The sequence below is a fragment of the Pogona vitticeps genome, chromosome 1, assembly GCF_051106095.1.
Source record: "Pogona vitticeps strain Pit_001003342236 chromosome 1, PviZW2.1, whole genome shotgun sequence".
Lineage (NCBI taxonomy): Eukaryota > Metazoa > Chordata > Lepidosauria > Squamata > Agamidae > Pogona > Pogona vitticeps.
In genome coordinates, this window is record NC_135783.1 from 60,704,717 (window position 1) to 60,731,760 (window position 27,044).

Sequence of the window (27,044 nt, forward strand, 5' to 3'; positions counted from 1 at the left end):
TCTTATTAGAGAAGCCTATGTCAGCAACCATGAACAGAACAATATGACACAAACATCATACATGAAAATTTCTACTTTAATTTTCTACAGTATGAAATCTGTCCTATTAGATCTGCACACTGGACTAACATAATCAAATACTAGGAAAACCAAGAGGACATTAACCAATCAGCCACTGTGGAGAGAATCAAAAACTAATATTCTCGTACCAAATCATGAAACAGAATCAGACTGAAGTATCCTGAGTTGTACCTGTTCTCAATTTTCCTTCCCTTATTTTTATACATACCTGGAGAGATGGCTCTGTGGAACTGATACAAATCCTCTCCCATCAATTCTTGTGCTACTTGCTTTATCTTCTGTCTTACAGCATCTAATTTGGCCTCAGATTCTACAAGTATTTCTTCCCCACTGGGAGCACTGTGATCACACAAAACAAATTACAATTGGAACGTCAACAAAGAAGCAATTTTATTATAGCCATTGCTTACAATCCATTCTGTGTTAAACTAGTTTGTGTAAAACACATGTAAAATGATCAGCACTGAAAATTCATCATTCTGCACTACACAAGACACAGAACACCTATAGATATACAACCAGGTCTAATGAACAGAGGTAGGCAACTCAAGAGGTCATACTCAGGATCATGATAGTTTGATTGTCACTTTGCCATTTTATACTAACTACCATTGTACAAGAGACATGGTGGCACTGCGGGTTAAACTGCAGAAGCCTCCGTGCTGCAAGGTCAGAATACCAGCAGTCATAAGATCAAATCCACCTGACGGAGTGAGGTCCTGTCGCTTGTCCCAGCTCCTGCCAACCTAGCAGTTTGAAAGCATACAAATTTGAGTAGATAAATATGTATCACCATGGTGGGAAGGTAACGGTGTTCCGTGTCTAGTCACGCTGGCCACATGACCACGGAAACTGTCTTCAGACAAACGCTGGCTCTATGGGTTGGAAATGGGGATGAGCAGCGTCCCCTAGAGTCAGACACGACTGGACAATTTGTCAAGGGGAACCTTTACCTTTACCTTACCGTGGTACATAAAGCAGTAAACATGTTTCTTAATAAAATTTGTCCATATGATTTTGAAAACAGAAAGTAGTAATTATTCTAAATTATTAATCCAAAATGAAAATGGCATTACTCATAAATATATACCCTAAATCTGCACAAAAAAAAATATAAAATATAATTATTGGGAAATTGACATTCTAATTAAAAATTCAGAAGTGGTGGTGCTCATGTAGCTGAAGCAACTACAGAAGAGGTATGTATCAACAGAGCTGAATAAATCCCAGGGCTTTCAAAATCATTTGACTCTTCTGAAAAACAACTTCAAAAAAAGAGCAGAAATAATTGTGAAATGACTGGGAGAAGAATATTCAGGTGGGGTTATTAATCACTAACTGGAACAGCAATGGAGAGCATTCCACGTCCCACATTTCGTAGGATATCCCACCTACATCCCACTTAATCTAAATATGAGACATATCAGATAAGAAATCTAAAATTCTTCATTACAGAAGATTTTTTCTAAACAAATGCCAGTAAATTAGATGCATCAATCATAGAAAAAAAAGGAAAAAGAAAGAAAAAGTCCTATAACAACTCACAGATTAACATCGGCCTATGTGGGCCACAATCAAGTTTGGCAAATGCAAGTGAGAAAAAAGAATTGGACCTTCAAAAACACATGCCATAATAAAGTAATCCATATCTGAAGTGTGAACTACATCATAGTATTATTACACAGCATTCCAGGCAGTTTAAGAGGCACATTATAAAGTAAACATTTTTAAACTACATATTTCAGACAAGCCGGCTGATGGAGAGTGAATTGTTTAATCTGACAGAACACAGAAGCACCATTATTAAAACACAAGAATGGTGATATGGATGCAATATGGTGACATCTAACAGATTGTAAGACAAGCTTTTATTTGTCTAGACTTCTTAACACCATCATCTGTGGAGCTACATCAGCAGCTGCAATGGCTGCTGCCTCAATGTAGCCACAGAAGTGATGCTCATTTTCACTATAATCAGCACATTGTCTGTCTAACAGTTTATAAGATAGACTAGAGACTGCTACTGTTAAATCAGAGGCTACAACTACTTATAGCAGCACTACTAAAAGGAAACAGGAAGGCAGAAGAATTGAAAGAACATGTTTTTCTGCAAAGCCTAGTATTTTAGTGGTATGCAGTTAACTACTTTCCTAATATGCATGTTCTTTTCTGTCATGTATTTTAAATTTGGAGAGTCACATGCTTCCCAAAATGGGGGCACACTATAATGATTCTTATCTCTTGTGTTTCCTTATCCCAACAAGCCCTGGTTTTCAACAGTTAGGAACCAGATGCATATGCATCTGTACTGAACATATGCCTCTGCAGTATTTGTCAGTCAACACAATGGGAAATAAAATGTAAGAGAAGCCCTAAGGGATCCAACCAATGGCCACCCTAATCCAGCATTCTCTTCACACCACAGCCCAAGAGATGCCCACAAGCCCATCTGTTATTAATTTACATAGTTTTTCCATAAATCTCTCTCCTTCTTGCTCATAACAAGACTGAAGCAGGAATGAGTGGAACTGCATCCCCTTTTCCTTCCTGTCTTTCTTAAAGGAATTCTTGGATGATGCTGGTTCCTCATTTCCCAGCCCTTCCTTTGATCTAATTATCTCCAGATTTATCACTGTAAAACTCCAAATGAGTTCTCCTCTACTTTTGCTATAATGAGCTTCCCTACAGCTAGGATTTTCCCCTGAAACAACATAGTCAGTGTATGCAGTTATTCTGATAGATCAGACACAACAAAATAAGATGTTCCACTGATCCAGCAGAAACAAATAAAAAAAATGCAAGACTAAGAAACAGAAATTGCAACTCTTGCACCTTCATCAGTGGTGTAGGAAGAGAACATTCAGTTTCTTCACTCCTGCACAATAACAGACTCCTAATCAAACTCTTGATCTTCAGTCAACATTTTTTTTAAAAAGGGAATTCTTTCCTTCCATGTTGTTAATCACAATAAAATACATTTTAGAAACCACTCAAATCACTCACCTGGTAATCCTATGCAATAAGAATATGGTCCTCTTACTTTCAATAGTTATATCCCGACTAAGTTTCACAAGCCGCTCATATTTATCATGTCTTGTATCAAGCTCCAGCTGAAATGCTGAAAGGAATAGAAGGTAGACAAGAACAATTCATTCAAAGACAAACTGAATATATATATGGGGAAAGGGAAGGGTAAGGAGTTCGCCAAGTTACAGTCCAATGAACCAGCAATGAATTACTGTATTACTTTCAATGGATCAATATTTAAAATACTACTGATGCAATACAAATTACAGTACACAGATCTATCCTTGACAGATTTTTTTAAAAAACTGGGGAAAAAATATTTTTCAAACTTGACTTGTTCTGTATAACTAACAGAGATGAGCTCATGTTTTTTCCCTTTAATACACCTTTAATTCAGCTAACTCAGAATCTTTAAAAACTCCATTTGGGTCAGATGCAAAACACTTTTTTCCTTCTCCATGAAACTTTTCACATGTGTGACAATGGCCCTCACCCAAGTTTGAATCAAACCCAGATAGGTATAAAACCATATCTATCACCACAGTAGCACAACTGTGGAAATAACCACAGAATGTTTCCCTCATAGCCAATGTGGGACTTACTGGACAAAAGGCAGTCATTTTTGAGGTATAAACCACTTCTTAGGCCTTTAAACTGTTACTTACATTTGAAAGCCATAATCACAGTTGAAGATGAATTAATGCCATCTTTTTCTTCTCTCCGATGACTATAAGGAAAATTGTCATGCTTTCTTTTCCTGAAACCACCTGCTCCTATAATGGTGAAGGAAAGCCAATCAGAAAGTTTTTTCCAAATAATAGTAAATTTTTCAAAGAATCAGAGGTCCACAAATCTTGGTCAAAATGGTACTCTCTAGCACCCCTGCTCCTCACTGAAAGGTAGTATCTTGGCTGTGATATAATGCTGAATTTCTAACACTCAGAACATCTCTAAAGATTAATAGAACAGTCCAGGGCAATAATTTCTAACCTTAGATCCCCAGATATTCTTGGACTAAAACTACCATCCAGGAACATCTGGGGTCCCAAGGTTGGGAAGCACTGGTCTAGGTAATGGTGAAGAACCTGCAGTCCCCTTACACGGGACTGTAACTTCTAGGATCCCAACCACTGGCCATGATAATAAGAACTGGATCCCAACAATGCTTAGATTCATCACCCTTATTCTAAAGCAAGGGTTGGGCAAAATGCAACCCTCCGAATGTTGCTGCATTGCAACTTCCTCTTGTCATTATCATCTAATGATGCAAATTCCTATCCAGAAAGGATCCTAAACACAGCAAGTTGGGCCACCTGATTAAGGGGCAAGGCTTTATTGTGCTCTCCAACACCTGGCACATGATATGGAGGCTCCTTCTTGTAGGACAACTTTCTCGCTTTTTCTCAAGGTTTAAGAGAAGGGTGGTGAAATTGCATCAAATTATAAATGTGCCTGCCAGGACGAAGGACAATTGTGAAACTGTCAAAACTAACAGCACTTTTTATTCAGATTTACTGTCATGCTTACAACTGAGCACCACTATTACATCATATTAATTTCATGAGCTAAAAATACTGTCCCGATTATATGTATTTATTTATTTATTTATAATTTTTGTTATAAATCTTATTTATAGACTGTTTTTTCCTAATATTATATGGTAATGATGATACAAGAAATGCTGTATTCAGTCTACTGTCATGCACCAAATGGGTCTATTGAAATTGAGAACAACATGTGCTCTGAGTACTGTGACTTGAGTGAAGGCTGTGCCGTTTGCTGAGCCAGAAACACCTCAGGTGGGGGGGGGGGAGAGAAATTCAGCCTTAACACACAAAGCTTTGTTCTAGTTATGTCTAGTACAGAATACATGACAGGTATAGTTTACTGGAACACTGACTGTAACGATTTAGTGCCCTACAAGTTATTCAGAAATCCTATCAGTTTTCAACACAAAATATTCCCAATTAACTGGGCAAATGATTGTGACTCGTGATGATAGAGTTGTGCATCTAGCAATCCACTGGACTCAGTGGCATAAATAAAACTGGGGTGTAGAGACTGGTATAACTATCATTACGTAGTCCTTTTTGTTGCTCTCAAGAGTAGTGTCTTTCATAAGGTAAAATGACACCTAAAGACCACTCTGCATAATGAAATACGTGTGTGTGTACATATATACACATATATAAAAGGAACATGCTGAAGTTGGAACATTAATCTCCCAATGCCCAGTCTAGAGCAATAGTGCAATATCAATTTCTTTTCACATGCTAAGAGATAAAATAATTGATAACCAATTTATTAACAGCAGCTAGACTGATAATAGCTATGCAATGGAAAGAAAAATCTGAATTTCAAATCGACGAATGGTACAATGAAATATGCAATATAGCTATAAATGATAAACTAACTTGTAATTTAAAGGTTAAGAAAGGAGAGTTGAAAAAGAGTAATTTTTATGAAATATAGGGCAGATTTTTGGAATATGTGTTAGCAAGAGGAAAAGGGAAAGCAAATCAAGAATCAATGCAGTTCTGGAGAAGAGGACAATAAAAGAAGAATAAGAATATAGATGAAGAAGAAGATTACTGAAAGAGGTCCCATCTACAGTATGGTGGTGGGGAACATGGTTAAATTCTATTTTGGTTTCTGTATTTTATGTTTATGTTATAGTTATAAAACAAAATTTAAAAAGATAAAGTAGACGTTTATTATGGTGATAGCCATGCTACTGTTTTGATTTTCAGCACACAAACATCTGTATGAATAACCTAGTAATAATCTAGTTTGAAGTAAGAGACCGAACACTTAGCCAAAGCAAACACAGGTAAAAGAAAAATGCAACATATGTCAGGCACTTTTGCTATTCTTCACCCAAGACAAAGGTAAGGTTCAAGTAGGCACATGGTTATGTCATTAAACCTTGTCTTGGAGCATGATAAAAGTCCACCAAAGGAGAAGGGCATGGAAAGGGCTAAACATGCTACACAGTACATGCTAACGTGCCCTACGGAGGTCAGCAATATGCACACACTACCCACAACGCAACTGCAGTAACAAAGGATACCCTGTCTTAGACAAGGACTGTCTTCTCCCCAAGCATAAATATGATACACCTAGAACTGTGAGTGATATTCCATAAATGGGGAAATACACTACATAGGTGAATTACACCCACAGGCAAGAAATGGGTAACAAGAAATATGATGCTGTTGCACTAGAAACCTATCCTGAAGAAAGCAACCAAGACAGATTGATCACCATTATTTCAAAATAGCAATCTCTGACACACAGAAATCGCGGGGGTGACATCTCTTGCATTTCATGATGTTTTGGGTCAACTGTACTGTATTCCCTTTAAGGGCTTATCCTGTGTATGTAAGAACATAAAAAGATCCTGGCTGCATCAGAGGAAGTATCTCTCCAGACCAGCACTGGATGCCTCAATATAAAAGGCACGCGCAGGATTTGAACACAATGATCACCCTCCCAAGGTACAGTATATATACCACCGCATAGATAGGGATAACACCACGATCTGATGTCCACGAAAGCTCAGTAGCATAACAAATCTTGTGTCTTTCAACGTGTTGCAAGCCCTCTTTCGTGCAGCTTGTAGCACTTTAGCACAACAGGGCACAAAGTAAAAGAACACGATAATGTCACTTCATCAGTCAATCGGGAAATGGCCGGACTTCCAGTCTTCACGGCCAGAAGCATAGGTTACGAGCTTTTATTATTTTAGGGAACCACAAGTTCACTGTACAGGCGGCGGCTCCAGGGTAAAGCCGCCACTGCTTCCGGCAAGATTTGTCGCACAGACGCAGGCAGCAGCAGGACCTGTTGGCTTTCTGCCTGGCTCTCATCGCCGCGACTGCCCTACCACCCTCGACGGCCACCCCCAAGGCGCTAAAAGACATCGCCGGCACCCACCCACCCCCGACCGACCGAAGGCAATGGGAGGAGAGTGAAGTTCTAGCGCCGAGGAAGCGTTTTCCTTTCTTGCCCTGTCGCTTTTGGGGCCTAAAAGACATGGAAGGGGGTGGAGGGGGTGAAGCAGCCGGAGAGAGGCGAGGGCGGGACAACGAAGCCATTAGAAGGAAAAGAAGGGCCTTGCAAAGAAAGCGGGCGGGCGGGGGGTGCAGGTAGCCGTCGGCGGTGGGAAGGCCCCCCCCCGCACTTGTCTCTCCCGCCCCTTCCCCGTTCCCTCAGAGAAAGCCCCCGCCTGCCCTCCCCACACCACCGCTCCCTGCCGCCACCTTCTTTGCCGCTCATGATGCCCGAGCTCACGGCCGGGGAAGCAGCGGCGGCGGCGGCGGCGGCGACGAGAGCAGCAGCTTCCCCCGCCACCACCCCCCCCGCGCGTCACTATTCCCGCGTGGCTGCCTCGGAGCAGGGCTTGACGAACCGCCTTCCACCCGGGCTGGGTCAGGTCACCCACACGTATCAGGACCCCTGGCCCTTCGGGATCTGCCTCACGGTCCTGGACAACCGGTGAGCTTCACCCGAGCCCACTCCGGGCTGTTCCTTCCGCTCTGGCCCTGCCAGAAAAAAAGAGACCGCTTTTCTTGCCAACAAATATTGAGTTGTTTTGCGGCGAAGGAAATGGATTTTTTTTGGGTGGGGGAAAACAGGCATTGCAAGGCGACCTATATCCTGTACGAAGCAACGCCGCTTCAGCCGGAGCAGGGCGTTGTGGGAAGTGTAGTCTTTGGCCCTGAAAAGGCAGGGAAACAGTTTCCCGCTCATGGGCACGAGAAGAATTTGAAGTGGAGCTCCTACTTTAAACTCTTTTGAGGCCTGAAGCGTGGCTTGCCTCCAGCCTGCGTTATTTCTACCTGGATACCAGTCTCCCTGTATTTTCAACCAGTGGTTCTTACTTCCATAAAAGGAGGACGTGGTGATTGTCTCATCTAGAACAGACAGAAAACTTAAAGGAATCTCTCCTCTAGGGCCGGTGTGGTTTAGTGGGTACAGTGACAAACTAGGACTCTGAAGACTTGGGTTCCAGTCGCTATTCGGCCATGATCGCGCTTGTGTGCCTGTGTACAACTGGTAGAAACCCTCCTGAAATATCTCACTTATCTTGAAAGTCCTATTGGGATCATTATACATCGATTCCAGTTGGACAGCACTTCAACCCCCAAAAGTGACAGGACATAACACTTCAATCCTAAAATAACCCTAAAACCCACCTCACAAGGCTCATCAGGGATTATGATACTTATTACCACGTTGTTCATCTCTTATCTATAGCTTGGCATCAACTAAGCCACCAATCATTGTCATTGTTTCCTTTTATATTGCTTTCAGAGAGGGGAACTAAATATCAAAAGGGTCATTTCACACTGCCAGGTGTGAAATGCCACAGCATCAAGTTTCCCAGAAAATAAGACAGGGTTGGGAGGGGAAGCTCACAGGAGATCTATGTTTGTGGCCTGGTCCTGCCTAGGCTGCAGAGTGCTGCTGGGTCATGGACCGGGGGTTTGGGACGCCTGGTATAAATATTTCCCAGGCAGTCCTATTCTTATGTCTGAGGAACTGGAGTTTTCCACAAAAAGCTCACTACCTTTAAGGCACCATTATATCTTCTTTATTTTTATTTTATTTTATTACTGAAACAAAAGTAGTTATTCTTTGTCATCAAACCTAAAGAGCTAAAATGTTTGGAAGAGACATATGTGTCATTTCAGTCACCCATCTACTCTTGTCAGGCTTCTCAGGTTCTACTTGTAGTGTGGAAGTTTGAAAACTGATGGTACAGCTACACTAGCAGCAGGGAGCAAACTAGTGTGGGCTCCTTTGGAACGGCCGGGCATGATTAGAATGATATAATCAAGAACCCTTCACGTGGAAATGGCTCCTGCCAATATTGTAAAATGGCTTAATAAGTGAGCCACTTCAGGATACAGTATTGGCAAATTACTTCTCCCAGTTGGCTGAGGGCAAGGGAAGTGGGAATTTTTTTTACTGTATATAGACTGTTGCAGATGCACTGCATCAGTTATTTTTAAAACGTTTTCTCTTAAAGGGCTGGTGGAGGAACCACCTGCCAACAGAGCTGTTGGTGCAGATTCAATTAGAGGCCATTCTCAACTGGCTCTTTAATATGAGAAGGGAACTGATGCAGCACACCATCAATAGTTATATGATTTTTTAAATCACTTTCCCTTCCCTCTGTCAAGAGGGGAAATTACTGTATTAATTTCTCAATATCATAAATTGACTCACTTATTAAGCCAATGCACAGTATTGGCAAATTGAAAAAGAAAGGCTTGTTTTGGATCAGTTCCAGCAATCACATGCAATCTCTATTCTGTATGTATTTTACCTGTCCAGTCTCCCAAGGGCAAAGCATTAAGTTACAGTCATGTGAAAAATATTTTTTGTGTTTGAATTTTATGGTTTTACGTATCAAGACATAATAAAAATCATCTGGTCCTTAGGAGGTCTGAAAATTAGGTAAATACAACGTCAGGTGAACAATAAGACATAACATATTATACAGTACCATGATTTATTTAACAAAAATAAAGCCAAAATGGAGAAGCCATGTGTGAAAAAGTAAGTATACCCTTACTGTTTCCATAGGTAGTTTCCATAAGTAGCAGTCAGGTGCCCTTGAGTAACTCATCACCTCTATAAAAGCTGAAGTTTTAACAGTTTGCTGATCTGGAGCATTCAGATTGTTGAGTTGACCATGAACTCTGTATACCAAAGTATTCTAGAGTCAAATGTGAGGCCATCTTGTCTGACAGATCAAGCTTGGCTAAAATTGAGTCATGCAACAGGACAATGATCCCAAGCACAGTAGCAGCTCTACAACAGAGTGGCTGAAAAAAAAGAAAAGAATAAAGGTGCTGCAATGGCCCAGTCAAAGTCCAGACCTCAAGCCGATTGAAATACTGTGGCAGGACCTTCAGGGAGCTATGCATAAACAAATCCCTGCAAACCTCAATTAAGTCCAAAATTCCTCCACAATGTTGTGAAAGACTGAAAAAGTCATATGGAAACCAATTACTTCAAGTTATTACCTCTAAAGGTGGTTCTTCAGGCTAGTGAATCATAAGGTGTACTTAGTTTTTCACAAATTGCTTCTCCCTTTTGGATTTATTTTTGTTACATAAATCATGACACCATGTCATGAGCTGTTGCTGATTTGAGGTTGTATTAAAAATTAAACAACCAGCATTATAATGCCATTGTACAGTACAAAACAATGGTAAAGCTGCACCTGGAGTATTGCATACAGTTGGTCACTGCACCTCAAAAAAGACATAGTGGAACTGGAAAAGGTGCAGAAGAGAGTGACTAAAAGGATTACTGGGCTGGGGCACCTTCCTCATGAGGAAAGGCTACAGCGTTTGGGGCTCTTTAGTCTAGAGGAAAGGCACCTGAGGGAGACATAACTGAGATATACAAAATTATGCAGATGGATCAAGTGGATAGAGGGAAGCTCTTTTCTCTCTCATGCAATACCATAACTAGGAGACATCCACTCCAATTGAGAGTTGGGAGAGTGAGAACAGAGTAAAGAAAATATTTCTTTACCCAGCATGTTGTTAGTCTGTGGAACTCCTTGCCACAGGATGTGGTGATGGCATCTGGCCTAGATGCCTTTTAAAGGGGATTGGACAGATTCCTGGAGGAAAAGTCCATTGCGGGTTACAAGCCATGATGGGGCTGTATAATCTCCAGGCTTCAAAGGAAAGTACTGTAACTCAAAATGCCAGATGCAGAGGAAGGGTATCAGGAGACAGCTATCTAGTTGTCTTGTGTGCTCCCAGAGGCATCTGGTGAGGCCCACTGTGAGATACAGGAAACTGGACTAGATGGGCCCTTGGCCTGATCCAGCAGGGCTCTTATTGTGTTCTTATGTTCTTATTTACCTAATTTTCAAACCTGCTAAGAACCAGATGATTTTTATTATGTCCTGATATGTAAAACCATAGAATTCAAATAAAGTGTACTTTATTTTTCACATGACTGTATATGTATGTCTCTACCGTAATGTCTATAACTTTTCTTATTTTTCAGGTTCAAGCAAGGTCAAGCCTGGCTGTGTTCTGGAAGCAGAGTCATGTCATTTAAAGAATCAAGGCTCATAGGATCTGGACAGAGGGAATTCAATAGACATCCTGGCAAGGGCTATTCCAGACACAGAGGTCAGTATCCTATTCAGCTGAAAGGGAATCATGTAAGCATTTCCCCCTGCTCCAACAGCTTTCCTGTCATATCTTCTGTCTTGCACTGGTTGTGAAATCAGTCACACGAGCTGACGCATGATAGGGGGCCTAACAGAGTAGAAGGAATGCCTGCACGATTGCTTTTTGGCTCCACATTCACTAATGATACTGAACAGAATGAAAGCAATGCATGCGCTAATACAAGAAGATCCAGTGCAGCACTGATTCCTAATCTTTGGTACTATAGATGTTTTGGATATCAGTTCCCAGAAAATTCAGACAGCATGGTGAATGGTCAGAGATTTTGGAAACTGAAAACTAAAATATTTGAAGAACGAAAGGCTAATAACCAATGCTGCAATTTGAGAGAGAGAGAGAGAGGCAGAAAGAATACAAGGTGGTTTCCATGGAGTAGTGTAAAGGAACAGGGGTTTAAGAGTGAGAGTCACATAAGGTAACCCAGCTGAGAACAATTTTGCATACAAGATGTTTATGATGCGATCACATGGCAGTTAGGTAAACTGTTTAAAAAAACACAGCTCAGTTCAAGGTTGAAACATGCCTGGCAAGAACCTTGCAAGTGAAAAACAAAAGCTTAAAGCCTTTTGGCTGTTCTTTAAAATGACTGCTTGGATATTTCAGGCAGCTTAGAAGGAGGAGTTCAAACATATTTAAAACAAGAGTTGAGACGTTCCTTTTTGTTTTTGTTTTTTGTTTTTTTACATGACGAGGTTGCCTTGCAAAAGGGGTGGGAAACCTTATCCCCAAATTCAGCCTTCCTGGGACTATACCCCTCTGGAGTTTCCCAAAAGGCCACATCCCTTTGCATTGTGGTTGGTTTTCCATCTTTTGCACATTTTTCCTCATTCTGGAAAGCTGGATTCTGCCCCTCTTAAGGCTTAATTAGGGCTAGTGTGGGCTTAAATCAAAATAAGCTCACATTGTTGCCCCCATCCTTTTGGTATTCCGCTCTTGAAAACATCTGTGAAATTCAGTTGAGCCCTTGAGCTGAAAGAGATTGCCTATCTTGACTTGTATGATGGACCCATTTTCTTTCATTCACTTTTCTACTGAAAACAGGGACAGAAACAGATACTGTATTACAGAAAGCCTATGATTAGATGAGGAAAGTCCTCAACACAAGCTTCAGGGAAGAGAAAAGGGAATAGATGTTAAAGAGACAGAGTTGAAGGACAGTTTAGAAAGTGCAGATGTTGTGCCTGTTACCAAGTTTCATGCCCATCCAGTAAAAGCTGATTGTTGTATTAAGAAAGCTTCTTTGTTTATGGAACAAGAAATGGAAGAAGAGACTCCTACGCATCCAGCTGGAGAGAATTACAAACAGGAGCTTCTCTCACCTCCCAAAATCTAAAAGACAACCTCAGTAAGCTTTCTCCACTACTAACATGCTTTCAGCTTTAATGTCTGCAACATTTGTGTCTTTCCTTCTTCATTTTTGACCCTCCATGTTTCGCATAAGATGTTTATCATTCAGAATCTGTTCATTGTCCTTTAAACAAATTCCCAGATCAAATGTTTACATGCTGAAGTACTGTTCTGAGGAGAAGTTCAAACATAATGATACTATAAAGGGCAGACATTTAGTCCTTAGGATCACAGTTTCTTCCAAGGCGTTAGCTTGTAAGCTTGTCTTTAACAGGTTACTAGACAAAATATGCAAAGTAGACAAGTTATTTTCCCCCATATCAGTTTCTGAAATTGCCAAACTTTTTCAATGACATTCAGACAATTTGTGGAGGGAAATTAGAGAAAAATCTACACAAAAAGATGTCCATTTTTGTGTCCTTTCCCCCAAAGGTAAGCCTTTTCTGAAAGATTCAGCTTTCTGTGTGTATTTGTAAAAAGTATGCACCCTTAGTGCAAGCATTCAGAGAAACATTATTTTTCTACCTTGTTTAAATTGGAAAACTACATCATAGATATCAAAGCACTGTGAAAACTGAAGGATATTCATATTGTTAAGTGAGGAAGTTAAGTGAGGAAGATGATCAATTTAGGCCATATTAAAATACAAACCAAACAAATTTCTCTGCCACCCTTTTGTCCATTAATGATCCCTTCTTGCCAGCTACTCTGAAAACTGCAGCTGAGCTGTGTGGCAACTGGGAAAGGGGAGGTGCAGATGGTGCCACCATTCCTTTTACGGAACAGAGCCCAGCACTCCAACCCTGTCTGGGGGACGTTGAATGTTCAAAGAAGGATCCATGGACTGGGAAAATAGTGTCATTGACTGTGTAGCTTTGCTACACTATTACTGGGATGTAAGTACAACTTTTCATATCACACAACCTTTTTAGACACAGGAACTGTTAAGTGAACAGTTTAGTACATCAGGTTCATTCCCTTTTTCTCTCCAGTGGGGAAGAGTGGATAAAGATATATATAATCTTTGCAACACCTCATTCACCACTGTAAAATAAAACATAAGAATAAGTGTCACTATAGGAAGAAGTGGAGCCTGGGAGAAACTAGATCAACATCTACCAGATTTATGCAGAAAGGAAAAAATCAGAACAGGGTCTGGTGTTCTGATGTTGTTTTCACAAGATGAGCTATCAACATGGCATTATGCTGAGTCATGATGATGCAATTGTATTAAGTAAACACCACAATCCAAAGTGAGAAGGTTATGTTACGATTACTTTTTGCCTTTCTGGAAAATGGTTTACTGTAAAAGAGATTCTTTTAAGATTTTGGAAATTGTTACTGGGTTGTCCCAGGATGTACAGTACACAGAATCAGATTTATTTTTAAACATGTGTTATCCCTGCAAGTACTGCTTTTAAAAAAAGTCATATGTGTGTACACAGACACACAGACATACACACACACAGAGAGAGAGAGAGAGTTAGCATAGTACTTAGGCTTGTACAGATGAAATGTGGTGGTTTAGAGAGTAGCTAGGTTTCCAAATCACATGACTTTCTAAGTAAATCATTGTTATAGGGCACACAAATCACTTTTCTTTCTACTGGGAAGAGAACATGGTTGGTCATATTACTATTACCTGACACCAGTGTGACATTGAGTATGGTGCAAGGACCAATTGTCCTGCATTACGATTGCTCACTGGAAGGACAGACCCTGAAGCTGAGGCTCCAATACTTTGGCCATCTCATGAGAAGAGAAGACTCCCTAGAAAAGATCGAGATGTTAGGAAACTGAAGGCAAGAGGAGAAGGGGATGACAGAGGATGAGATGCTTGCATAGTGTCATCGAAGCTACCAACATGAACTTGATCAAACTCCAGGAGGCAGTGGAAGACAGGAGGGCCTGGTGTGCTCTGGTTCCATGGGGTCACGAAGAGTCCGGCAAACTTAATTTGGGATTCCTCCAGTCCAGCTTTCCGCATGATGTATTCTGTATATAAGTTAAATAAGCAGGGAGACAATATACAGCCTTGTCGTACTCCTTTCCCAATTTTGAACCAATCAGTTGTTCCATATCCAGTTTTGACTGTTGCTTCCTGTCCCACATATAGATTTCTCAGGAGATATATAAGGTGGTCAGGCACTCCCATTTCTTTAAGGATTTGCCATAGTTTGCTGTGGTCCACACAGTCCAAGGCTTTTGCGTAGTCAATGAAGCAGAAGTAGATTTTTCTGGAAGTCTCTGGCTTTCTCCATAATCCAGCGCATGTTAGCAATTTGGTCTCTAGTTCCTCTGCCCCTTTGAAATACAGTACTGCTGAAGCCTACCTTGTAGGATTTTGAGCTTAACCTTGCTAGTGTGTGAAATGAGTGCAATTGTATGGTAGTTGGAGCATTCTTTGCAACTGCCCTTCTTTGGGATTGGGATGTAGACTGATATTTTCCAGTCCTCTGGCCACTGCTGAGTTTTCCAAACTTGCTGGCATGTTGAGTGTAGCATGTTGAGTGTAGTGTCATCTTTTAAGATTTTAAATAGTTCAACTGGAATGCCATCACCTCCACTGGTCTTGTTGTTAGACAAGCTTTCTAGGGCCCACTTGACTTCACTCTCCAGGATGTCTGGCTCAAGGTCAACAGCCACACTATCTGGGTTGTCTGGGACATCCAGATCTTCCTGGTATAATTCCTCTGTGTATTCTTTCCACCTCTTCTTGATGTCTTCTGCTTCTGTGAGGTCCCGGCCATTTTCGTCCTTTATCATGTCCATCCTTTCACAAAATGTTCCTTTAATATCTCCAATTTTCTTGAACAGATCTCTGGTTTTTCCCTATTATTTTCCTCTATTTCTTTGCACTGTTCATTTAAGAAGGCCCTCTTATCTCTCCTTGCTATTCTTTGGAAGCCTGTGTTCAATTTTCTGTAACTTTCCCTATCTCCCTTGCATTTTGTCTCCCTTCCCTTCTCTGCTATTTGTAGGGCCTCGTTGGACAGCCACTTTGCTTTCTTGCATTTCCTTTTCTTTGGGATGGTTTTTGTTGCTGAACATATAGTACAATGTTATGTTGCAATGTTTTGTTGCTGAACATATACAATGTTATGAGCCTCCATCCATAGTTCTTCAGGCACTCTGTCCACCAAATCTAGTTCCTTAAATCTGTTCTTCACTTTTACTGTGTTTTCTTGAGGGATTTGGTTTAGATTATACCTGACTAGCCCAGTGGCTTTTCCTACTTTCTTCAGTTTAAGCTTGAGTTTTGCTATAAGAAGCTGGTGGTCAGAGCCACAATCAGCTCCAGGTCTTGTTTTTGCTAACTGTATAGAGCTTCTCCATTTTTGGCTGCAGAGAACATAATCAATCAGATTTTGGTATTGCCCATCTGGTGAGGTCCATGTGTAGAGTCGCCTCTTGTGCTGTCAGGACAGATTGGTTGTGATGAACAGCTTGTTCTCTTGACAAAACTCTATTAGCCTTTGCCCTGTTTCATTTTGAATTCCAAGGCCAAACTTACCTGTTGTTCATTTTATCTCTTGACTCCCTACTTTAGCATTCCAGTCCCCTATAATGAGAAGAACATCTTTCTTTGGTGTCAGTTCTAGAAGGTGTTGTGAGTCTTCATAGAACTGGTCAATTTCAGCTTCTTCAGCATTGGTGGTTGGTGCATAAACTTGGATTGCTGTGGTGTTGAAAGGTCTGCCTTGGATTCGTATTGAAATAATTCTATCATTTTTGAGATTGAGTCCCAGTACAGCTTTTCCGACTCTTTTGTTGACTAGGAGGGCTACTCCATTTCTTCTACGGGATTCTTGCCCACAGCAGTAGATATGATAATCGTCTGAATTGAATTTGCCCATTCCCATCCATTTTAGTTCACTGACGCCCAGGATATCAATTTTTATTCTTGCCATCTCAAGTTTGACCATATCCAGCTTCCCAAGGTTCATAGATTTTACATTCCAGGTTCCTATGCACTATTTTTCTTTGCAGCATCGGATTTTCCTTTCACTTCCAGGTGCGTCCACAGCTAAGCGTCCTTTTGGCTTTGGCCCAACCACTTCATTAGCTCTGGAGCTACTTGTACTTGTCCTTCATTCTTCCTCATTAGCCACTTGGATGCCTTCTGATCTGAGGAGCTCATCTTCCAGCATCATGTCTTTTATCCTTTTCTTTCTGTCCATGAAGTTTTCTTGGCAAAGATACTGGAGTGGCTTGCCAGTTCCTCCTCCAGGTGGATCGCATTTAGTCAGAACTCTCCACTATGACCTGTCCGTCTTGGGTGTCCCTGCACGGCATGGCCCATAGCTTCTCAGAGTTACTCAAGCCCCTTCGCCACGACAAGGCAGCAATCCATGAAAGGGATTCTAATCTATAGCTTTGGCTAAAATCCTGTTGTGGAGTCACACCAGCAGAGAAGAAATGATGTAACTCATAGTTATGCCACGAACACATCTCCATTCAGATTCCTCATCATATTCTGATCAGGTGACTTTGTACATAACTAGGAATCAAGCAGAGCTTCATTAATTAATGGTAATCTGCCACAACAGATTATGCCATCACCCTTTTGCAACAAGCTTTGGGCCCATGTTTTTGTTTTGTAGATATAGCCAACCAGTTAATTAATTCCAGAGAACATACTGTATCATTATACACAGTGTCTTAAATGTTTTATTAATACCCTACAATCATGACTTTAAAAGTCACGACACAGACTGTCTCCAGAGAACCATGTACCTGGAGTCTGGCAAGCTCTGGAATGTTGCAGCAGAAACATTGCTAGCATGGATTTATGGAGTGTGTCACTCCCCACCGAGGTGGAGAGAGGCTAGCGACAGCATTTACCCCAGCTGGAGTACAGCCAGGCAGGTCCCAGAGAATGGCGGTGGCCCATTTCTCCTGGTGAGACTGATGTGATTAACCACACCCTCATGTCGTGCTATCAGAGGCAGGTGCCCCACCCTGCCAAGCGTGGGTGGAACTTCTCAAATAACCATATGTTTCTGTGGCTATAAATTGTGCAATAACTTCTGCTAAATACTGCCAATATCTGGTTTTATGACTTTCTTCCACTGAGATAGGGAGGAAGGTTAAAATGGTTTTCCTAGGGAGAGAATAAATCACATTTTTGGCTGTTTTAACACATAGAGCCATGGAGCTGTCTAGTTTTCTGTAACACATACACATTGAGGGCGATGCCCCAGGTCAGTCTATGAAGGTTGGCTGCCTCTCTGTCTCTGTGCTTTAAGGGCATCACTGCCAGCATAATCTCTGACTGATGGATTCAGGCAGTGCTGGAACTGAGTCTTCCATTTTAATGCCATCTTTAAAATGGTCTGCCTGTGTGTTTTTCCAGGATAAGCACTCAGGGAACATGGCATCCATTTCACTGGTGTAGCAGCACTATGTAATCAGTCCCAGGTCAAAATAATTGCTGCATACTATTCCATAAAAGCCAATTCCCAGCATCGTCATGCTCTTAACAGTCAGTTTCCAGAGGGATAGTCCCTGTTCACCTGATAAAGCAAAAAAAAAAAAGGAAGATACTAAAGACTAATACTTTTATAATGGTACAGGTTTTTTTAGACCAGAGTCTACTTCACCAGATGGAGGAAAGATAATCCTTAGTCAACAGGGATATTTATATATCTAAAACAAAAGATAAACAGTAAGATCAGATAGAAATAACATGCTAAAAGAGGTTGTGATAATTATGTGAAAGTTTCAGGGAATGTCCTGGAATAATTTTTGTGGTTTTTTTATTTCTAGCCCTCTGCTTGTGTCTCCTTTCTACATCAGGATTGTTTTGTGCAACAGTGAAACATGACTCTAGATCCCTCCTTGACAGAAAAAAAAAGGCTACGTCTGGAAGCCTCCTGCAGTTGTTACTATCCTTGAAAACAAGCTGTAGCTCCATCAACTCATCTCCCCTCAAAAGGATATGGGCTTGCACAACTGCAAGTGAATTCTGGGAGCTGTCATCTTTAAAAAGTGACTTTCCAAGCTCTTATTTTACAGAATGCAGAACCTGGGCAAGCAATGACAACCCCCTATTGAAACAAACAGAATTGCCTACTCTTTTCTATGGAGAATAATAATGTAGCAATATTTAGAGGGCTCCTGTCCCCCAGAGCTGAGTGGTTTGATTTTCTCTGACAAAAACCTCAAAGGAATGTGCAATTATTGGCTTTGTGTGCGGAGCCAGTTCTCCTCTCTCTGCCCACATCAATGGGTCTCAGCAATGTAATGGATCACCCAATTAATTGCCAGTTTTAATAATTAGTTTACTACTATGTTCCAAACCTCAGATATATTAAGACATCAGGCCTCCCACAGAAAGTAGACTCTCATTTAAGGAGGGGCTAATGCAGATTAACACAAACATCAAGCCAATTTAACAAAGATTAAGCAATATTACTAAAATGTTTGAGAAAACTTTGCTACATTCAAGGTAATGCCATCTAAGGGATTTTCTTCCTTATATATTATTTGTAGGGCTCAGCTTTCAGACATTTTTCCATGAAAGCAAATTTATTCAGCCTTACCAAGTGGTGATAAAATGGATGCCTCTGGGCAATCCTGCATGGAATGTCCATTTGTTCTCATCAGCACAAAAAGAAAAAACACCATACTGTGTTGGACCCTCAGCACTCTAAAGCCAGGAGAGCTGGCTAGGACAATGCTATGGGTTGGTGGGAGAGAGAATGCACCCATTCCAAAGTGAGAACCAAACACCAGAGTGTATTCTCGAAGGCTTTCACAGCTGGGATCCAATGGTTGTAAGTTTTTTGGACTGTTTGGCAGTGTCCTGTCACAAAAACAATTTTGAAATTCTGGGGTGGCTAACCTGAAGCTAAAACAAATTGGTTCAAACAATAAAATTTGGAATGGAGAGTCTAACATGAAGCCTCTCCTCAAAGCATGATCATTCAGAGGTAAATAACAAATTCAGAGAGAAGCAAGGAAACTGCGGAAAGGACTCAGGAGGAGACTAGCCAGATGCTCGCCGTTGACTTGGGAAAGTCCAAGAAGGCCAGGACAATCCTCAAGCCCCTTAACTTGTCCATCAAACAAATACTGTAGTTAGACTCAGCAGAGTCTCCTGTGAGACATGGGTTCCCAGTTGGACAGGTACTGTGCCTGCAGTTTGGTGTGGACTGCAGTCTTGAAAGCCACAAGGGGTGCTTCACCAGACACAAAGCTTGATATTGGTAAAGCAGTAGAATGGGCATAACTAGGAACAATGCCATTCAGGCAGAAAGTGGAAGGAACTGTGGTACTGGAAATATGAATTAGGCAGCCAAATAAGAAAGGGAGAGTGTTCGGAAAAAAATTATGAGGCACAGGCTTGAGAATCAAACAAACCTGGACAGTTCTGGGACTGTGCAGATAGTCTGCTCACACAGGATCCTATGATGAAAGAACATCCTTCAGTTCTTCACTCAAGGGCAGTTACAGGCTTCAAAACTAAAAATAAAAAATGTTCTGTGGGTGCAGGCTGAACTCAGACTATCCTGAGAACAAAGAAGTCAATAGCTGGACTCTAGGAAATGAAAGAGAACGAGGTTGCTGGCTGCTTGTCTGAGTTAAAGCCAGCCAATTGAGGGATTGACCATAAACCATGCATCTGGGAGACAAGGACAGATACACAGAACAAAAGCACATGGCCAGGAATGCTCTCTTGAGGTCCTTTCATTTATCCTGGTGTATTTTGGGGGGAATGTGTTTTGCAACTGAGAAATAGCTCCTGTCAAAATTTTGGATTGATCATATTTAAAATACCCGATTGGTTTACATCTGAAATAACTTTGTAAGCACAAAAAACTGCATGTATCTGGAATTCCCTAGGGCAAAGCCTTCTTAATGCAATCAGCAAAGGGCTCACATAGGTGTGTTCTTTCCTGATTAATAGCTTTTAGCCCCTCCTGCTGTTATCTAGATCTCTATCATTCCAACCTTCATTGCTTCTTGTTCTTCCCACCTCCCTCAGAACAAAAATGGATGGATGGCCAAAGTACATGGGTGATGCTAAATATGGAGCTAAATACACAACAGACAAAATCCTCTGTAATCTTAGCGTAAGGTAGTTTTAAAAATTACATTTTTTTCTCAGGATGACTTTCCTGATTTCTATTAATCTTAGTAAAGTTAATTGACTTGCAGTTGTGGTTTGATCATATGTTTTGCTACCAAAGAATGGGCCTCCTACCCGTTTCAGCAAGGGAGAGAACAGGCAAACTAAATCATTCATGACTTGAGAGTTTTAGCAGGCAGCTGCCTTTCCCAGAAGAAACTCTTCAGACACTGGAGTCTTCCCTTGCTCAACATCTAGGGTTAGATTTAAGGATGGCAACATGTAAAGGAGCAATGTGTTCTGTCTCATCCCATAGTTGAAGTGGGCGTGTTCTCCACATTCAAGGCATCGCTTGCTGAATATCATTGTCTTTCTCCGCCATCTAGGCATTCCTTGCAGTTTGTTCCTGTCCTGCTTTCCTCTTCTGATAGTCCTCAAACCCTTGTCCCCTCTCAAGACACCTTTTGTGGGCCTCTAGTTAAGGGAGTGCCTGGGCTCTGTGATCACTCCTTTCCATTTGTATACCCACTGCTTCTGAGCAGTGAATCTAAAAATCTAAGGAGCAGTATATTTTAGACCCCTATCTGTGAACCAGAATTTTGAATGTATTGTGTTTTCTGGAGTTTTCATCTGTAAACCTCCCAGAGTGCTTGCACTGAAGAAGTGATATATAAATCAAATCAGTAAATACATACATATGCATATATAAATAGTAAAAGATTATTTACATGACTGTTCACATAATTTCAAGAGGACTCTGAGCAGCCAGATTATAAATGCATGTCAACTGGCACTCCCTCTTCTCAGTAACTCACACTTTGAAGTCTTGTTGCACCACCTTGTTGCTAATCCTTGTTCTTATCTATCTTCCGCTCAAGGTGCCAGATGAAACAGGTAATTTCTCCCTGCTGTATATCAATAGTTGGCCCAGGACAATTTTTGCCTCAGGCAAAGGACTAACTAGTGCCTCTCCTTTCCAAATACAAAAGCAAACTTAATTGGTAATTGATTTTTTTTTACTTTTGACACTGATTATAACACAGCACTGTCCTGAGAGGAGTCCTGAAACTGAGGGTAGTTTAGGGCAGTGGTCCCCAACCTTGGGCCTCCAGATGTTCTTGGACTACCACTCCCAGAAGCCTACACCACCTCTTCTGGCCAGGATTTCTGGGAGTCGAAGTCCAAGAACATCTGGAGGCCCAAGTTGAGGACCACTGGTAATTTTAGGGGACACTGGGTAGGCCTGTCCTGCCACATCTCAATGCCATTGCCCATCCAGCTCCAATGTCTGGCTCCTAAGGTAGCCGTTTCCTTCTTTCTAACAGCAGGGTCATTAGAAGGAAAACCAGTTGAGTAATGGCAACGGGGCTTCTTTCTTGTTAGGTTGAAACGTTTTGCTCATCCAAGTAGCTACTTGAGTCTGAGGAGAGTTGGTAGGAGACCCCTAATATTTCCTCCACCTTGGTTTCACTTCCCCCTGGTCTCAGTAGGCTCCTTAGAAGGACAAAGGATTGGGGGTGAGGGATAATCCCACTTCTGCAATCCTTCTCGACCCATTGACATGGATCATTAACAGTGGTCTTTCTGGTGGTTCTAATCCTTCTGGGGACGGATAAAAGGGCAGCATGTTAAATAGAGTATATCTAAGGCTTCCACCCCTGTTGAGTGAGGGATTTTCTATATGTACATGTATGACCTCCCTGACCCCTCTCTCCTACCACCTATCTTCTCATCCAAAATGAATACATCTTTGCCATCAAGTGTGTTCCTTAATTTGAAGGACAAAGGACACTCATTTGATGGCCAAGATGTTCTCATTTTGGACAGAGAAGATAGGTCCTTGGAGAGAGGGGTCAGGGAGACCTGAAGGGATTTTCTATATGCACATGTGTATAATCCCTGAGGGATTTTCTATATGCACATGTGTATATTCTAATCTATATATATGACCAGGAGGAAGTGTAACTAACGTGGAGGACATATCAGGGATTTCCTACCAACTCTCCTCAGACTGAAGCTACTTGAATGAGTAGTGAAATGTTTCAACCTAAAAAGAAGTCAAATTCCCATGACTCATCTTCCAGATAACCTCACTTGGATGACTGAGAATCTTTGGAGATATAAGGAAAACTAGTGTGATGTAGTGGTGATTGGTTCAAAATTAGACTGATTGGTTCAAAATTGGGAAAGGAGTACGACAAGGCTGTATATTGTCTCCCTGCTTATTTAACTTATATGCAGAATACATCATGTGAAAGGCTAGACTGGAGGAATCCCAAACCAGAATTAAGATTGTCGGAAGAAATATCAACAACCTCAGATATTCAGATGATACCACTCTGATGGCAGAAAGTGAGGAGGAATTAAAGAACCTCTTAATGAGGGTGAAAGAGTGCAAAAAATGGTCTGAAGATCAACATTAAAAAAACTAAGATCGTGGCCACTGGTCCCATCACCTCCTGGCAAATAGAAGGGGAAGATATGGAGGGAGCGACAGATTTTACTTTCTTGGGCTCCATGATCACTGCAGATGGTGACAGCAGCCACAAAATTAAAAGGGGAGGAAAGCAATGACAAACCCAGACAGCATCTTAAAAAGCAGAGACTTTACCTTGCATAGTCAAAGCTATGGCTTTCCAGCAGCAATATATGGAAGCGAGAGCTGGACCATAAAGGCTGACCGCCAAAGAATTGATGCTTTTGAATTGTGGTACTGGAGGAGATTCTTGAAAGTCCCCTGGACTGCAGGGAGAACAAACCTATCCATTTTGAAGGAAATCATCCCTGAGTACTCACTGGAAGGACAGATCCTGAAGCTGAGGCTTCAATATTTTGGCTATCTCATGAGAAGACTCCCTGGAAAAGCCCCTGATGTTGGAAAAGAGTGAAGGCAAGAGGAGAAGGGCATGACAGAGGACGAGATGGTTGGACAGTGTCATTGAAGCTATCAACATGAATTTAATCAAATTCTGGGAGGCAGTGGAAGACAGGAGAGCCTGACATGCTCTGGTCCATGGAGTCACAAAGAGTCGGGCATGACTTAACAACTAAACAACAACAAGGTGTGATGTAACAGATAAGTTGCTGGACTAGGATTCAGGCAACTTGAGTTCAAGTCTCCAATCAGACTTGGAAACTCACTGGGGAATGGCAACAGTAAATCATTCCATGAACCCTATTAAGGTTGCCATAAATTGGAAGTAACTTAATGGCACACAATAACAACAGGGTTGGCTGTATGCAGCAGGGTGTGCCAAGCACCTTGGCCTGCAGGCTGTGGGTTTCCTGGTTGCACTGTACAAACAACTGTCTCCAAGGACGAAAGTAGTACTAAATAAACTGTTTGAGAGCCTTCCCCACTTTTGCTATTTTTTTACTTGTAGGCTTGATTTTTGTTTCTTTCCCCCATCTTGCTCTACACAAGGTGCAGTCATCTTAAACCATGAAGTTGTGTAATTCTCTGCGTCAGGATTCTATTACTTCATGCTCCAGAGAATTTGCTACTTAAGAGGGAAAAATTAATTCTACTGTTAAAATCGTTTTTATTTGTGCTTACTATTCTATATGTGCTTACAACAGATCTTATACTTGCAAATTCAAAATGAAATTCCAATGTTCATGTTCTAGCTAAGTGTACATGAAATTACTGCCTGCCCATCAAAATAGATGCATGTTTTATTGTCAGAAGGCTGAGAAAATTCACTAGAATTTATTTCCATATACACTATGTCCACTGGATATTACCGTAACAGAAGTTCTTGTTAGCAAAGGAAACGGAACAATTCTAAATTAATATAATTTATTTGGGGGCATAGGGTTGAACTGTGGGGCAAGCAACTGGGAAATCCACGAGGGGCAATAAGTGTGTTAATTTGCTGCAGCAAAAGCTACAAGGAGTCTTGAGGCATCTGAAAGACTAACATTAAATTCGGAATATGCTTTTGTGGATTCTGGCCCACATGTTCAGATTCAGCTGCATCTGGAAAACTGAACTACAGTCCTCGGAAGTGATGCCCTTGTCAGCCTCCCAGGGGTTTGTTGTTAATAAGGAATTCAGCGGACCTTTTAAATTTAACCGGCTGTTCTCCTCAAGTGCCAGCCCATCAGCTTAAGTGCAAGCGTGTAGCACGTCCGTAAGGCTCTTTTTTGGGGAGAGGGAACACGGCTCTGGAGGCAGCGGACCGAAGAGCGTGAAAACAATGGGCTGCTGCGCCGCAGCCTCGGCCAACCACGTGCGCCACGCGAGACGGTTTCTCCGCCCCTTGGGAGGGAGAGCTTTTTTAAAAAAGGCCATTTGTAGGCCTTGTGCGACGCTGGATTTGGAGTCGCCTATAGGTTTAAGCCACCGTGATGAAGAGGGGAGGCACTCAAAACGCCTGGGCCGAACGGCCGCACTCACACGGCCCTTAAAGAGGGAAGGGGGGGAAAGCCATCCGCCCACCCCTCACCACGCGCGGTAACTGCTCCAGGCCGGCCCACCGCTTGCGAAGAGGCTCCAACGCCCACCCGCTCCTGCTGCCCCGCCCGCGTCAAGCTGCGGAGGCGCGCCTGCCTGCCTGCCTGCCTGCCTGCCCGCGCGCCCCCGGCCAAGCCCCGTTCCCTCGCTAGCTGGCTGACGGGCGGGCGGGCTGGAAGTGGCGTACGTGCAAAGCGGAGCTGGAGAGTGGCGGCGCAAGCTCCTCCCCTTCGGCTCAGGGAACAACCAGAGCTGAGGGGAGAGGGAGGGAGACTACCGCCGGCGGGCGGCGTCGGCAGCGGCAGCAAGCGGGAGGAGCGGCGGCGGCGGCGGCGACTGGCTTCCCCGCTGCCTGAGGGGGGTGGGGGAACAGAAAAGTATCGGCGGGAGCGGCGCTTCCCCTCTCGGCCACCGAGGCGGCTATGGGGGGGCGACGGCGGCAAAAGAAGTGAATCTCTGAGGCGGCGGCAGGATTTGGCAGCTGTCGTCCGCCCACTACGCGGAGCGCGGGAGGCGGGCGGGCGAGGCAGCGGGGGCCGCAGCGCAGCGTTGACGGGGGTCGGCCATGATGAAGTGAGCCACTCGTCTCTTGCCCTGCCTAAGGCCGCTGAGGATCCGGGGCGACGGAAGAAGGGGACGCGGCAACATGGCCAATGACAGCGGTGGGAGTGGCGGCATTACCAACGGCGGCGCGGGAGCCGGCCAAAGTGGCGGCGGCGGTGGCGGTGGCGGTGGGAGTGGTGGAGGCGGCGGCAACAACAACAACGCCAACAGCGAGCGGGACCGGCAGTACTGCGAGCTGTGCGGGAAGATGGAGAACCTGCTGCGTTGCGGGCGCTGCCGCAGCTCCTTCTACTGTAGCAAGGAGCACCAACGCCAAGACTGGAAGAAGCACAAGCTCATCTGCCGGGGAAGCGGGAGCGGCGCCTCAGCCGCCGGAGGGGGCGCTGCCGAGCACCGCAGTGGCGGCGGCGGCGGCGGCGACCACCAAGGCCACAGCCACATCCGCCCCCATGCCGCAGGGGGAGGAGGAGGAGGAGGAGACGGAGGAGCGGCGGCCGGAGCAGCGACCACGACCGCAACCAAGAAGGTAACGTCCCAGCCTGCCAAGGCCCAGGCCGGCACCAACTCGGAGGAGAGCGCGGTAACGAATAACCACGTTGCCAAAGTGGCGCCAGAGGCCCGAGAGCGGGAAGGGGAGGAGAAGGAAGCCGCAGTGGCTGCGGCAGCTCCCGCCAGGGAGGCGGGGCTCCTCTACCGGGATAAATCCAACTTGACCGGAGAGGCGTCCTTGCGTCCGAATGGGCAGATGAAGTCGCGGGTGCCTCAGCGGCTGGCCCTCGAGTACATCGTGCCCTGCATGAACAAGCATGGCATCTGCGTGGTGGACGAATTCCTGGGGAAGGAGCTGGGCGGGCAGATCGAGCAGGAGGTGCGAGCTTTGCACCACACCGGACGCTTCACCGACGGGCAGCTCGTCAGCCAGAAGAGCGACTCCTCCAGGGACATCCGCGGCGACAAAATCACCTGGGTGGAAGGCAAGGAGCCCGGGTGCAAAACCATCGGAAAGCTCATGAACAGTATGGACGATCTCATTCGCCACTGCAATGGCAAGCTGGGCAACTACAAAATCAACGGCAGGACGAAAGTGAGTGACCCCTTTCTCTCCCCCTTTCCGACACATACCACTGTGGGGCATCTGCCGCAGAAAGTTTGCGGCTTAAATTTAACTGGCTCTACTTGTACGTATTGGTTTCCTGATTTGAGGCCCCTAAGCAAACCTATGGCCGAGGACGGTCTTTCAGGGCAGTTTACAAGTCGACATTCAGAA

The 27,044-nt window shown here is 43.2% G+C and overlaps 3 protein-coding genes across 5 annotated transcripts in view; 2 read left to right on the forward strand and 1 right to left on the reverse strand.

Annotated features, from left to right (window-relative positions):
* TSNAX (translin associated factor X) overlaps window positions 1-11,154 on the reverse strand; it is a 27,002-nt gene extending 15,848 nt beyond the window's left edge. The window contains exons 1-4 of one of the 3 annotated variants that reach the window (XM_072993563.2): window positions 7,553-11,154; window positions 3,774-3,881; window positions 3,085-3,199; window positions 290-420 (exon numbers count right to left, since the gene is read on the reverse strand). In XM_072993563.2, the coding sequence (XP_072849664.1) occupies window positions 290-420; window positions 3,085-3,199; window positions 3,774-3,786 (259 nt within the window). In that variant the 5' untranslated portion in view covers window positions 3,787-3,881; window positions 7,553-11,154. The other 2 variants (XM_020786678.3, XM_020786661.3) reach the window with 2 other exon arrangements.
* LOC140705582 (uncharacterized) lies at window positions 7,385-12,671 on the forward strand. The gene is made up of 3 exons (XM_078383157.1): window positions 7,385-7,605; window positions 11,149-11,276; window positions 12,378-12,671. The coding sequence occupies exons 1-3, from the start codon at window positions 7,385-7,387 to the stop codon at window positions 12,416-12,418; spliced, it is 390 nt and encodes a 129-aa protein (XP_078239283.1). The 3' UTR covers window positions 12,419-12,671.
* Window positions 12,672-25,329: 12,658 nt separating this feature from the next.
* The window catches only part of EGLN1 (egl-9 family hypoxia inducible factor 1), a 30,469-nt gene continuing 28,754 nt past the window's right edge, over window positions 25,330-27,044 (forward strand). Inside the window, exon 1 of the mRNA XM_020786651.3 lies at window positions 25,330-26,861. Coding sequence (XP_020642310.2) covers window positions 25,860-26,861 — 1,002 coding nt within the window. The 5' untranslated portion in view covers window positions 25,330-25,859. The remainder of the gene's footprint in view (window positions 26,862-27,044) is intronic.